Raw genomic sequence first — 15,701 nt, forward strand, 5'->3', positions numbered from 1 at the left:
GGGCAAGACTTGATAGTGATACAAATAAACCTGAATTGACAAAGTGCAGATGCTTAAGTGGCAAACATAAGTGTTTTTGGAGAAGCTTTAATTCTGACATTTGCAGTAGCATTACACCCATCTGTCATTACTGAATGAAGGTACATTAAGAAAATCATTAAATGTTTCCATACAAAGACAAGCAACAACCAGCTAGGCCAACATCAGCAGTGTAATGCATCTTTTATTTGTTTTTCTGATTTGATTTGCCTGCAATAATGCATGCTGACATAGAATAATTACCGCAGCCTTACAACAGACATCTGCAATGTAATATTACAAATGAACTATATTTTATATTTTTAAAACTGTAAAAGAACCACAATTTAAATCAACAATATTTAGCAGGTATATATATTTACATGTTAGCATCTAATATTGGCTGGTTAGCACAAATGTCGTATTGGTGCAGTATTGGCACAACAGGAAGAACAGGAAATATTTCCACTAATCCATATACTATTTAAATCTGGTTACCCCAGGGTTTCCCACACATAGACTATACTTGGGCGGGCCGCCCAGGTATATTAACGGCCGCCCAAGTATATTTCGCGACCCATTTAGTTTTTTTTATAAAACATTTTTTTTATATATATTTTTTTTTATTCGTCCGTGACCACGACGCCATCTGCGATCGATTAACTTGTAGACAATGATCCCTCGCTCCCTTGCTCTGATCTCGCCTCCTTCTGGCCTGTTAAGTGGCCTGCCTCACACAGGGTGACTGGCTGTCCACATGATGTGGCCTGCCGACATGGCCACTGTCATACAGATCATAAATCAAAGCTGAGTGTTTAGATAGTTCACTTAGTCTAAGTTCTCAGTGGGTCTCAAACGGTGTGGTCACCATTTATGTAAACACATATTTCCATTTGAGAGGGTAGTGATTGGTCTAATGGATAGTGAGGTGGGCTGAAGATCGGAAGGCTGTGAGTTCAAATCCCGCCAGGAACACCACCACTAGTGTGCCCTTGAGTAAGGCACTTAGCCCTTAGTTACTCCAGGGAGAATGTCCCTGTAATCGGTCATTATAAGTCGCTTTGGATAAAAGCGTCAGCTAAATGAAATGTAATGTGATTAGTAAAATATGCATGAATAAATAAATAAAAAGTTAACTAGGTGAAAAAAGGCAAGATACACTTTTAAAACTTGTTGAGAGAAAACTAGTCTTTGCTGCTGCCTCAAAGAGGAGCAGGGGGAGAGGATGGAGAGGGGGGGAGGAGGGAGACAGGAGAGGCTGATTCAGGAGCACAGACACACTCACAACTATAAATGAACCAAAACTAAATTAATAAACAAGTTTCAGTGTTTTTTTCATATTGGAAATGGTATGTTATTGGTTATGGCCTTGATTTTATGATTATTGAAATGTATACAGTTCTGTTAAATATAGGTGTTTCCATAGATCTAGTCTCTTTATTTTCCCCTCAAAATGCACCAGATTGATGCATTTAACTCCAAAATAAAAAATAAAATCTTACCGGGGGGGGCATGCCCCTGGACCCCCCTAGAGGATTTGAGGTCGACCCCCACTAAAAATCACATGGATAGGTTCCTAAATACATTAATAAATACATTTATTTTTTTAAATAGTAACCCATTTCCATATGTTCATGTGTGGGTAGTAGATTTAAACTATAGGGCTATCACTATGGACCCTGCCTGTACCTGTACCTGTTCGCTCTGCCATCGCGTGTCTGCTAACAAGCGACCAACAGAAAGGTTCATGTTGTTGCACGTCACCTCAACCCCCCCCCCGCTACCACCACCCCCCAAAGTATATTTCAGATCTGTGGGAAACACTGGCAGTTAATGGACCAGCACCAGAGGCATTCCCATACACACAGGCGTTGGAGCTGTTCTTCATGAAATCCCAGAAGGATGAAGTGCTCTGACAAACAGTGCCATCTTTGCGCAAAATGATTATACCGGAATGAAAAGTCAATAAATAATGTTGTTAAAACTTTTTTTTTTTTTTTTTTTTCGCGCACCCCCCCCCCCCCCCAAGTATATTTCATATCTGTGGGAAACACTGTACCCCTACTACTCGCCTTGGAGACATACTAAATGAATATACTAAATGAACTGTGAGATTTGTACATGTTTGTAGTGTTTTGTTAACAAGTGAAACAAAATTCAACCCATAATCTTTAGATCTTCAGCTGAATTATCTGAATGAAGCCACGTCACCAGGGATTTGTCAACGTTTTTGAAATTCTTGTCGCCACATTGGATATGTTGCAGAGGTCAGAAATGTGATGCCTGGTATGGATGTTTTATGCCCTAAATTCTCGTAATTCACAAGAGGGATAAAAGTATTTGTATATGATGTTATTGAGATTAGCACCGTCTTTGTTCAGGAGGGATATAAAGGTGTCTGTTCCACCTTTGTGATGAAAATGTCAGTGCTGGTGGATGTCAGAACTCTGGTATCCTCATTAACAGGCGCACAGAGGATAATAGGGACTCGTCCTTGGCCTCAAAATAACAATGATACATGTGATACTGGAGCCCCCTGTGGCTGTCTGCCAAGAGAAGGACAAGGCAAGACCATGTAGGAAGAATAGAGCCACAGTGCTCACAGGAGAATGGTTAAAAGTATCACTTTTCCACCATCCAACCTTATTTCTCTCAATCACTTTTTGTCTCAGCCTCTAACTTCAACAACTCCTTTATTTTGTACTGGTTTTTTGTTTCTCTCTTTCTGCCAAGTCGGCTAATCAGATGGTCATTAGGAGTTAGCTGGGTAATTTAGGCGAGCTAATGTTCCTCAGCGAAAAAGCAAAGACGATTGTGCTGTAGGGTTAAATGAGGAAATGATGCAGTCTACTATTCAGTCAGGTAACAATCATGAACAGGAGCCACTGCTTCATCTTTTTCAGGCCCAGACTACTGCAGACAACCACCGACTGGATATCTAACTGGCAGAATTGAGCATTGTCAAGAGGAGGATTACGAATTATGAATAAGCGAGTGGTGATGATGAATATAGTCGTGTGAATGGCAGCCTTTGTGGAGCAAACAGACCTCCTTGTTGAGAATCGGTAGGCAACTGCCAAAGTGGAGGAGGGGTTTCTGATAAACACACAGAACAAAGACACACAATGCAAACACATGCTTTTGGTCATTTCTGTGTTGCGTAGAGCAAGCTAAGAGTCAAGGCAGCACTGTGGCATTTTGGATGATACCAGGTTAGATACCCAGATACAGCGTGGCACAGTACTTTGAAAAAAGTCAAATGGAGATGGTATTGATAATGTAAAAAAAATATATGCTTATGTCACTTGCCAAGATCAAAACATCTGAATTGCTCTTGATATCTGTGAATTCAATATGAAGTTGGATCTAGCAGCAGGGCTTAGCTTAGTATAAAGGCTTGGCATAGGCATAGATAAAACAAGCCAAATATAACGAGTAAAATTGGCCTCAAATGTATTGCCAGGCGGACTTTGTCACCTTAAGATGGAGCCATGTTAGCATGTATCCCTGTTTTTGTTCTTTATGCTAAAATTGGCTGTCTGTAGCTTCATGTTAAAAAACATAATTGAGCGCGGCACTGACCTCTTCATCTAATTTAGGACAAGAAAACAAATAAATACGCTACATGTGCTACTATTCCTTTATATGCTATAGGTTTACCTAGAAGGCAAAGAGGGAAGCAATCGAGTCACTATGACACAAACATTTATTTTTCAGCACACAGAGGGTCATATGGAGGACTTAACAACTCAGGCGTTCATAGAAAACAGACTCATACATTTTTTAAATCTGTAACAGAGGGCATGAGTGTCTAATGTAGGCCAGGTACTGTACACCTGACTAACTGTGCCAAACTCAAACCTAGCAACCTTTTTTTCAAGAGTTTTTAGTGGAGTTTAATTGAATTATGGCAAGATATCAAAATTGAGGGGATTCAGTTTGTGCAAGTATCTCAGGAGGTCATTCATAATTATAATCATTAGATAATTAAGCACTTAGTGCAGTGAAACTGTCCAATGGATGTTGGGCAGACTGGGTATTTTTTTGGGACTGTCAAAATTGAAGAAGGAAGGGTAATAAAATAAGGAATTAAGAGAAGAAATACCGTAGTATTTAGTCAGTCAGTCTGATACTGGTGGGTTAACTGATCGGTAGGATGGTACAAGTATCTATTGGACAGGAAAGATGTGAGGGAGGCTCCGAGTGCGATCAATAGAGGAACCAGTGATTATTGTACATGACTACACCAATCCTCCCATTTCCTTTCTCACTCAATGACAAGCAGGAAGACATCTTTAATGACTTTGCAGGCTTTGATTTCTCGTGCCTTTCGAAAAGGAGCCTGAGGAAGATCAATGCAGCATTTCAGTTTTGACTCATCTAGCAAACTAGAACTGTATAGAAGCAGCATACTGTGTGACATGGTTGTTTCATAAAAATGTATGATTGAATAGATTGCACTTATTCAACTGATTGAATGGATTGGAGCAACTGATTTTATAGGTTTTCTTTAAGTTGATCAAGCCTCTTCAGTTTTCTAAAATAAGTAATCTTCTCTATGTGAATGAAGACAGTCAGGCTCAAATAACTTCACACAAACAATGCTTTGGTCTCATATGCTTACACAATGGTCCGAAAGAAATGAAAAGCTGGATATATTTCCCTCTCAAATAAAAAAACGTATACGGCAGTGGCAGTGCAGTTTAATTTTATTGACAGCCCTTTTATTCTGGAATGATGAGAGACACGGCACAATCGCAGCCTCCAAGGGAAATTATAGGAGTAAAAGATGCAGCAAGCACAACACTGCACCAGAATCATGGTTCTGCGACCACATAACAAAAAGGTTTTAACCCAACAACACAGGTATGTTTTTGCAGTTGGCACAGAATGTTTATTATTGTATGCGTGATGTTGTGGACTGAATAGAAAACAAGGAGAACAGAAAAAGGTAAAGGCCAAGAAAATAGATGAGAAAGAAGCTGCAAAACATCCTGCACTTTACTGTATAAGGTTTTTCCTAGTCAATATTGACAGTGTGCAAATAGATGAGCTGGAACAGCATGTTCCCCCATTAGTTGTGGAAAGACCACATTCAGATTTGTATTAAAAGGCAGGGGCCAGAATGTGACGGGACTTTTCAGACAAGGACAAAAGATCCAAACTAAACAAAAGGGGGACGAGTGAAAACCAAGACTTTCCTTCAACCCCACTTCAGAGGCCCGATCAGCACAAACTCAACCAATACAACTTTATTATTAAACACTAGCTGAGCTCCCAAAGCTCCTACATAATTATTGTTAACTGTGTATATAATAATATAAATACTTCATTAAGTGTGACTTTCAAGTGGACAACCTGAAAGCTACTTAATGTAAAAGAAAATCTGAAAGTCATCTTGTTTAAGATGTTTCTTTAATCTTTTAGCAAGAAGGTCAATTTAATAAAAATGTAATATGTAAAACTTGACAACGTGAAAGGGGTCACTCGTAGTGATGAATCTAAAAAGAATGATCCCTAAATCTGCAGCTCCTTTCGGCTGTACTGAGCAATAGCTTGTTTCAGCTCCTTGTTTAGCGTATGGCTGCAACTTTACTGGTTGCTTTACACTCCACCCTCTAATTGTCTAGTTTTCAGCTGCATCAGGCTTTTTTGGGGCAAAAAATAAAACTCATTGTACACAACCAATACTGCAAAAATAAGTTGGCATTTAGAAGCTTGAGATTCCTGCATTTCATCAGGAGATGATCAAAAACATAATTTAAAGGGAGGTGAATATTAGACTTGCATTTGTATGGTACTTTATTCTAGGTTGTATTTGACAATTAATCTCAAACTAAAGGAAACTTGGTCCTTGGCGTCAAAGCCATTTTGAAGGTTAATGGCACTGGCATTATTACGGAAAGTTCAACAAGGGCTTACAAAAACAATGCAGTGCCTTGATGACAGATGTTGCTTGTGGCAGGCATACAAATGAACATTGTAGGAACCTATACATCAACAAAGAAAATGGATTAAAAAGGAGATTTATCGAGGTGAAATCTCAGGGAAGAGCTCTGTGCCAAGATCATACTGTATCTGTAGTCTACAGCTGTGCTCTATGCTAATGTCTGAGCGAAAAGTGTTGCGTCTCCATTTACAGAGCTGTGCATAAGGTACTGTCTCTGTACACTTCAGTAGGAGATACTGGAAATGGTAGGGACGAAAACAAAGAAGAGAATGAAGGGCACTGATTCTGTTAATCATATTATCAAGCTCGCTTCCTGTCTTACACAATTGCCAAACAAGATAAAACCACAGAGCCACAGAGGGAAAAAGGATGGATATTAGCAGCAAAAAAAAATGCAATGGGAGAGTGGCTTCAGAGTAAACCAGTGTGTGCATTCATTTGGAGCAAACATTTCATGAGGGTGAGGTTCAGATGATGAAGATTGATTGCACATCTCAACCTACTGACATAGACAAAATATACCTGCTAAATAAAAGAAGTCACAGGAGGGACTTACAAATAATAGAGAGGACAAAACCCTAGAATACAGACTAACTAAGCCATTGAATGACTAAGCGCTAACTCTGATATGGATAATATTTCTAGTTAGACACCTTTCCCCCATGTGTTGTAGTTTATACTATCACCATCTTTCCCTAGAGGCTGCAGGGTGGCTCATGTAGAGCAATTCCCCTTGAATAAGGTAGCATTCTTCAATATGGTCATCATATCTACTTCCCAAAAAAGGAATAGAATCCACACCTATCAGTACAGTCAATGAGCATAAAGGACAGGGTGACCAACTCAATTATTTTGCCCTCAGGAATGTAATATCAGTTACACTCAGGAGGGTCTGTTTATTGACTTTGATCAGAAGGGAGCGTAAAATCACAGATAAGGTCTCTGTGATGTATCACTGCTTCACACAACGCAGGAGACAGGCGACACCAGCAGCATTAAGCTCTGGAGTGTGCATTATCATTTTCCGCTTACAGTTTGATATTCTTCATGGCTATAAATGGAAAAGTATACATTTCCGGAGAGCATGAATGGGGATTTAGAAGTTGGTTGGCTAGAAGCAAAGATGCATTATGGGTGATATGATTAAGCCATTTAATACTTTAGAATCTAGGGCAAGCGAATCACCACTGGCAAGACAAATTATTTCTCCCCACTATGGGACAGAAACTTCCTCAAACACACCACATTAAATGGCTCTGGATACAGGTGCATACATAGCAGTAACAGGGGGAAGCTGTAACCTGAAGGTGTCTGATAGTTGAGGTGGTACTATCATCACTAAATGAAAACCAAGCCTATCAGAGTCAGGTAACACAAGGATCACTGAGCTGTTGGTCAGAGGGTGCGGCCACACAGATCCGCTTCTAGACGGATATAAAGTCAACAGAGTGCGATGCTCTTGGTTTGTTTAAGAATTAATTTGATGCAATAACTACTTTATTGTTTTAACACATGATGGCAACTGTGAAATACAGCAATCATCTCCAAAACAGGAAGTCCCTCAACATGGGCAGAAATCAACAGATATTGAGTCTGATACTTTAACTCAGAGTATATGCAGTGATACTATTCGGTCTTTTAAAAAATAGTTAAACAACAATTCATTTGAAAAACCAAACAACTTGGTACTCATTGGACTCATTTGTATGTGACCCTATAGTATAAACCAGGGGCGGACTGGCCATCGGGAATACCGGGAGTTTCCCCGGTGGGCCGGTGCTGTGCATGGGCCGGAGGGCCAAAACAATAAATACATTTTTTTAAAAATATTTTTTTAAAAAAATATTTTTTTTTGCCTAAATCCTACCGGCCCATATTTCTGAGTATACCGGCCACTCCCTTTTTTTTTTTGCTTAACTAAATCCTACCGGCCCACATTTGTAAGTGCCCACATTTGTAAGCGTTCCGGGCCGGCCACTCCCCATCAGGCCCGTAGCAGCTGTCACTGCGCAGTGAAAGATCAGGAGTGAGTTACTGATGGATAAACAAGCTCCAAAGCGTAAAGGAGGTGCACAAAAACTTAGGGATAAAAAAAATGAAAGCACTTGAGGAAGGTTCAGCAAAATAAAAATAAATTACAGACTTTTCGTTTGGTCCTGCAGCTGGTTGTAGTTGTAGTACAACCACCACCGGAGAAGCTGATGTAACGTTAGCCGACACAGCGGCCATTCCCAGTGGCAGTGAGTCCAGCAATGAAACTGACACAGTACAGCGGCATCTAGAGCCCAGTACCAGCAGTGATATGATGGTAAGTTAATGTTATGATTGATGCTGAAAGTAAAAATCCTCATTTGGCTAATGCTAGCTTGCTTTTTAATGTAGCAGATGAGGTAATATTAGCTAGCTAGCCTATTTCTAGCTAGCTAGGCTATTGCCTACAGTACATTGTGTGTTCACAGGGACAGGGTAAAATTAACAACATTCACTGACCAAATTCTGGTGAAATATGCAAGCTGCTGGTAGATTTGCTTCACTCATTGACAACGGTAATCTATTTGAACATTATAGCCACTTGACTTGGGCTGGTGAATCAATGAGACTACTATGATTGCTTATACTGTCTTTTGTTTGATTAGCTTAGACGTTAGGTTACCTTATTAATACTACAAATAATAAAGGGTCCATTATTTGTCAACCTGCAACTAAAGTTACTGTCTGGTGGAAATTAGCCTGTTACTGTCTTTAAGACTTTACTTGGTTTACATACATAATAATAACATGGTGGTAACATAATAACGTAACATACTAATCAATACTAATCATTTATGTAGGCTGAAGATGATCCTGCTGCTGACACTGACAGAGTTAGTCAAGGCCAGGATGTCAGTGCCACCCCAGTTGATTATTTCACCAGGCCGATGTCAGGCACATTAGACCTATTCTTCCGTTTTCACCCCCAGCAGAAGGCAGACAAGGCTGTAGTGCAGAGGGCTTTTTTTTGCAAAGACGGCACAAACAGGAAATAGCTATCATACAGTGAAGCCAGAGAAGTACTCTTCTGCTCCCTTTGTATGGCTTTTGCTAATCCTAGAGATAGCAACTCCTTCATCACTGGCATGACCAACTTCACACACATACATCAGAGAGTCGAGGAGCATGATCAGAGCCATGCTCACAGAGGTTGCGCTGAGGCATATTTCCTCAGATTCTCAAAAAACACAATTCAGGACCTTCTCATGGGACCTCAGATGTCACGTCACAGAGAGGAAGTCCGCAGGAAGCGTCAAGTGTTGGAGCGCATCATAGATGTATTGAAGCTCATTGGTCAAAGTGGTTTGAGCTACAGGGGCACGCAGGCGGAGGCATTATATACACAAGATGATGACACCATTGATCATGGTAACTTTTTAGAGATGATTGTTTTGCTGGGAAAATATGATGTGTGTCTCAAGGAACACCTCACTCTCTGTACAGAGAGGGGTTCAGGTGGAGTGGCTGCACCCGTAGGATAGAAAAGGGGGAAGTGACGTCTGACTCAGAGGTCGCACGGCTGTGGAGAAGAACGTTCATTCAGAACCCACATTCTGTTACTGAGTTTAGGCTAGTTAGCGAGCAGGTTTATTGTTCTGGGTGCAGTCACTTTTGCCTCCACTTGCTGTTCAAATAAATGTTGAAAGAAAAAGTAAATCTGTTTACAGTTCTGTTTCATATTGGTGTTGAGAGATGTATCCATAGCTTTAGTCCCTAATTTTGCTCTCCAAATGCACCAGATTGATGCATTTAACTTCAACATTTTAAAACAAATCTTCCCGGGGGAGCTTGCCCCCGGACCCCCCTAGAGGAGGTGAGGTCCACCACCTGCCCACACCCCCTGTCAAATTGTTTCACCCACATTGAGGATGCTTCCTACCCCCATGTTTTATTCCATGCGTCAAGTCAGGCAAATTGGGTCCAAATGTTATTGCATCAATGATCTGTTAACATTAAAATCACTAAATATATGCTGTAACTATTTTGCTCTAGGCAACTCAAGGGCTCAGGTAATGTGATGACTATATGAATAATGGTCCAAAATAACATAAAATGCATAGGGTTTTTTGTTAAGTAACATACTTTCGTCGCCGGCCGGCCGATACATGCCGCGCATTAAGTGGGCCTGTCTGTCAATTAATCCCCGGGCCACTTTTTCCCCCCAGTCCGCCCCTGGTATAAACTGAGTTAGATGCCCAGCAAGACGGATTATTTTAACTAATAGCGGTGACATTTGACATTGATGAAGAAACTCTTAAATGTGGAATTATTACTTCATGACTTATCCATGATCTGCTTAATAATGTCAGTGTTGGATTGGTGCATCCCTAAACGTTACAAGAACATGAGGTGCTGAATCTTGTGAGCCTGGAAATAGCCAATGAAACAATTAACAGCCATACAAATGATCATCAATTGAAATAATAGAGGCACTAACTGCAGTGTTTATCTTCTTTTAACCGGCACCTTATTCTGTAATGATCTTAATTATAAGGCAACTGCTCATAATAAATATAATGTGTTATCGCTAAAAGCCAGCAAATTTATTTTTACAGTATGTCTGATGGTCTGCTTAACTCTTAATGAGATGTTTCCTGCACATCAAGAGATGGTCTCCCAAAGTAATCTTTTAGTTGTGTGATTGATTGATCGACATGATATAAAGCTGGAAATATAGTAGCAGCAAGGTCATTTACCACACTGGATAATGCAGCTAATGTGCAGCTCAGTGCTTATTCTCCAAGAGGAGAGGAGAAGGAGAACAGGAAATATATCTCCGTGGAGCAATGAGTGAGAGTGAGATGGGCAGAGAGAGAGGCATTAAGTTCAGAGTCATTAGGCACAACACACTGCTGTCATTATATCATACTGCATTACATTCCTCAGCTTCTCCATTAATGAAGCTGTGGGAGAAAATCCAATGGCTCAGTCTGTCTGCGGCTGTGGAAAACAGAGCTTCTTTTGGGAAATTCAGCATGAGGCTTTTTCCTCTCAACACTGCCCTGCACTGATGTATTTAAAGCTACCTGTGTGACACTGAACCTGACTAAATCTGTCTGAGGAAAAGCTGAAGTATTCTTCTCTCTGCAGTGAGGGGGAGAGAGCACAGCCCTGACTAAGAGTATAGATGAGTGCAGATCCATGCTTAATACATTTTTCTCATATATTTTGCAGACTGAAAGTGTGCATATTAATGCCAAGCATCAAGGACGGTGTTAAACAGGTTAACATGGAAGAAAATGGACCCTTCAGATCTCACCACTGCCTCAGAGAAGACCGCTATCATACTAGAACCCGGGTGAAAAAAGGGTTTTGAAACTATTTTAGAACAACTTTATTTGCTGAACATGCACAATGTTTTTTTAAATACGTACAGTAAAACATATTTTGTATAGTGTAGCACTTGGGAAATAAAAATATGTTACTGGTTAAGAATGTCCTGTTATTGTGTAACAATTCCTACGTATTTTCTAATGGGCAATTCAGGGTGTCACAGTGGTTGTGAAAGATACCCATGCATGCGTCTTCAATTAAATCACTAGGGTATTGTTGTCCTGGTGAAAATAACTAGTCAGTTATTATCTCCAATACGCTTATTAAATAAAAACGGCCGACAACAGTCACTTAGTGTGAGTAAAAGATAAAATAGAAAATGAATAGTTAAAAACTAAGTATTTATAGTACACTAAAGTGAGTTCAAATCAAATTTGTTGGGGTATTCGAGATATGGAATTTCAAGATGAAACTCATCCTCATCATCACTAAATTCTCACTTTTTCCTAAATGAGAATATATCCTAACAAATGTCCTAAATCCTGAACTACCGCGCTCTCTGATTGGAAGACCACAAATTACATGACCTGATTTCCATAACACAGAATCTTATCAACACTGGCCTCAGAGGGAACACAAACTAATTGGCGCGACTTTTACTTCGCATTTTCTAATGATGGTCGCTTGATTAATCCTTGAAATGCCGGCTTGTGCGTGTTTGAGCTACAAAGGGAGATGGCTGACAGGATCAAAGTCATTCCAGTCTACTGAGGAGGGATTAGGAAAATGTGGTGGGGGCATGGAGACAATCGAGCATCCAAGCCTCCAGTGAGGACAATCCTTCCAGGCAGAAACCGAAATCTCAACTGGAGAAATCAGCCTGACTTGCCACTGTGCTAGCTGACTGACACAGACACGTGTGAGGGCGGTTATGTGATATCATGGTAATCCCATTGCAGATCCATAACCCATTCCATCAGCCTCATGACCCATGCGAGGAGATACAGGAAAGTGGGGGCAATAGGTTTTAAGATAAAAAAAGTCAACCTTTCTGATTAACATTCAACCTTTGATACTTATCAACAGCAAAATGTGATTTATTGTGATCTATTGAGAGTATTTTTTGCATTGTCTGAGATTCATGTCAGTATTGTTTATACATGTAACCCTCCCTAAAGCTGTCATTTATGATTTCATGGTCAGACATAATATTCCCCAAAAACAAAACAAAACGAGTGGAGGCTTTAGTTGTATTTGACAGTATTTAACACAAAGCAGGTGGTCCTACTGAACTGGAAGGAACATTCTGTCCACCAAACAAGAAAGGTGTTCCCAAAGTGGGTTACATCATTTTGTTAATCCTGATATATATATATTAAATATAAGTTATTGTTTTGTTAGTTGCATTAGTTCTGTACTGAAAACCTATTTGTATTCACAATGTTATCTGTGAACTATTAGCACTTATTCATGGCATGATTACATATGTAATAAGGGAGCAGCAGGTAGCTGTAAAAGTGTTAGCTGTAAGAGTGTTTGAAGCGTATGCATTACACTATTCACTTGTGTTTGATTGTTAGACTCTGCAGTCAAAGTGCATTAGTCTTTTTTTAATAAGCCACTATAACAGAGGTTGTTGCCACTGTTGTTCTTTAACACAGTACAAATGCCTTTATTTGTCATGGGGAATTAATTCCCTCTCTTGTGGACATAATACTCCTTAGTGCTTAGTGGGCTCAAGCACAGTCTCTGTAGGTTTGAATATAATTTAACATTTCTCATAATGTTCACAAACCTTTGATTTCAAATCAGGAGCATTAGCATGATTAAAAATGTAGACAAGATGACCAAAATGACAAGCCATCCGATGCCAGATTCAAGAACCATTCTTAACTCTTACATGAGCAGATGTTTGCTTTTTGTCTCTACTTGTTTAGACTAGTCAGCCTCTTTTCATCAAATACTGCTTCAATTTAATGAGGTAACTAATCATCACATTTCTGACCCTCTATATAACCCATTCAAGAACCAGAAGTGGCACTGCTGGGTGCATCGGGCTGCTCCAGTCAGCAGCTCAGGTTACCTCTACCAAGCGTGGAAAGCAGCGCTCATCGGCTGACAGCCCACTGCTACACTGCATCACTCTGCAGCAGTATACTCGCTGGGCGCACAGAGGAGACTCTGCACCCTGGCTGGGCAGTGAGGCTCTCTAGCCAGGCTAATGTTGTGCTCCGTTCCAAAAATAACATTGTTTACAATTCTTGCAACCAGACAGTTAGGCTATGATCTGGCCTTTAGATCCGCTATCAGTGTCAAGTAAACAGAAAGCTATATATTTTAAGCTTTTGTTTTAAATGTAATACGACTTCCTAAAAATAACATAAGCTAATTTAGGGAGAGCACAACCAAACATATAATGGTACCACATTTTGGGAATATTCTTATAATAATGGTAGCTTGTATGGCTGAACCCTCATTAAAATGTCAAAATACACCTGCCCCATCCAATAGCATGGCAACTGACACTGAGGCAATAACGTGGAAATAGACATTGGTGGTCTAGTCAGGCTACTATAAATCCCTGGATGACATCATTAAGTTAATAAACCTTTGGTTACCTGGCAGATTATACATAACTGATCAGAAATCCAATAAATAAAAAACAACTAGCTGCAAATAATAGCCTAAGTAGCCTACATATACTGTGGGTAAATAACTTAAGCACAAGGCTTGACATGACAGGAGGTAACCTAGAATAAGGTCAAAACAGACAGGATGTGCGAGCATGTAGCCATTTTCCTCAGGAGAAGATAACATATCAATGGCTTATTTGAAAAGTCTCTCCTAAAACAAGTTAAAGACAGTATGTATAGGCCTGCAGTAAAATAAAGTAGGCTAGTCATTTTGGGACGCCCTCGCCGAGACAAAAGAACGGTGCCTCGAGGTGTTGGTGCGGTGCTCGTCTCGTTTCCAAATATCACGTCCACCTGTCGTTCCTTTATGCGCTTCTAAAACCGCATCATTCAAAGCAACACGCACACCGGACTCACCCAGCACTCCGGAGGAGCTTTGTGACGGGGCAGCGCCCGGGTCCGGCCTCTCCGCTTCTCCCTGCTGCGCTCGGTGTCGGTGCCGGGAGCTCTCGGTGCCTTCGCCCGCGGCGGCTGCACCACTGGCGGCCGCCGCGGCTGCAGCGCCTGACGCCGCCGTCCCCGCGTCGGGCATGCTCTCTATCAGCGAGGAGCGACGGAAGAGGAAGATATTCTCCGGGAAATTGTACAATGGTATCGCATCTCAGGAGGAAGGCAAAGCATGGGTGTAGCGCGGCGGCCGGTTGGTGTCCGAATGAAGGGTTAAAGGAGTGTGAAAGTGAAGTGAAGGTTGTCGGTGCAGCAGCCGGTCATCCCGGTGGTACTCTGGAGCAGGATGCGCGGCTAGATGGAGAGCGCTCCTCCGACGACTAGAGGAGGGACAAAGAGAGGGGGGCGGGGGGAGGGGGCTGGGTGACACACACCTTGAAACAATTTGGTAGTCTCATGATTTCATGTATATTGTCCCAGATTGCGTGAGCGAGATTTACATTTGCTTTTAATATAAATGTTTCTTTCTATCATATCTCATTGTATCTTTTAAAATGTTTTACTCATGTGTAATGCTTGACAACACTGCTGCTGTGACCAAATACTTTTCCAATTTGGGATGAATATCTATCCATCCAGATTTTAAGATTTTACAGAAATAATTTGGGAGCATGATAGTTTTTTTTTTCTGTAGCCTATAATGTTCATGTATTCTTACCGTCTCCAAGAGACATTTATATTTATCGCCTATAGCAGGGGTGGGGAATCTCCGGCCTCCGGGCCGTATACAGAGACCATTTGATACGGCCCTCGAGGTAATTTATAAATACACGCAAAAAAGAAAGAAATTAAAGAAATATAGACCGCAAAATAATTAAACAAGCGAGTGCCTGTTTTTCCTTGCTAAAATCAGGATCATTGAACACAACACGAGCCTAACGTGTCATCACGTGGGCTGCTCCGGCACTTCAGATAAGGAGCCGTACACATGCCGCAGTTTTTGCGTGGCTGTGTCTTTAGTTGAAAGCCCAGTGGCGATCTGTTTCTCTGTCATACAGTCAATAACTTTGTTGTTATTAGCATCTGGTTAGCTAGCTATGCTAACGAATATGAGAAGCTTTTTCTCCAACCAGTGAGGTAAAGGCACATCTTTATATGATCATTATAGTTATCAAAAAATAAGAGAATAAAGTAAACGGGTATAAAATACTATATGACAGTAAAAAAAAAAGTTGTTATCAATAAACAAGAATACAATTTGAAAGGGGAGTGATTTGTAAAATATCCATAAAGAAAAAGAAAATATGCTTCCAGTTCTGTTTCATATGGGTGTTGAGAGATGTATCCAT

At 40.6% G+C, this 15,701-nt stretch overlaps 1 protein-coding gene across 1 annotated transcript in view; it reads right to left on the minus strand.

Annotated features, from left to right (window-relative positions):
• The window catches only part of ano8b (anoctamin 8b), a 42,243-nt gene extending 27,511 nt beyond the window's left edge, over nucleotides 1–14,732 (minus strand). Inside the window, exon 1 of the mRNA XM_034207713.1 lies at nucleotides 14,323–14,732. Within this exon, the coding sequence (XP_034063604.1) occupies nucleotides 14,323–14,497 (175 nt within the window). The 5' untranslated portion in view covers nucleotides 14,498–14,732. The remainder of the gene's footprint in view (nucleotides 1–14,322) is intronic.
• Nucleotides 14,733–15,701: the final 969 nt, after the last annotated feature.

Source organism: Gymnodraco acuticeps, unplaced genomic scaffold (assembly GCF_902827175.1).
Source record: "Gymnodraco acuticeps unplaced genomic scaffold, fGymAcu1.1, whole genome shotgun sequence".
Classification (NCBI taxonomy): Eukaryota; Metazoa; Chordata; class Actinopteri; order Perciformes; family Bathydraconidae; genus Gymnodraco; species Gymnodraco acuticeps.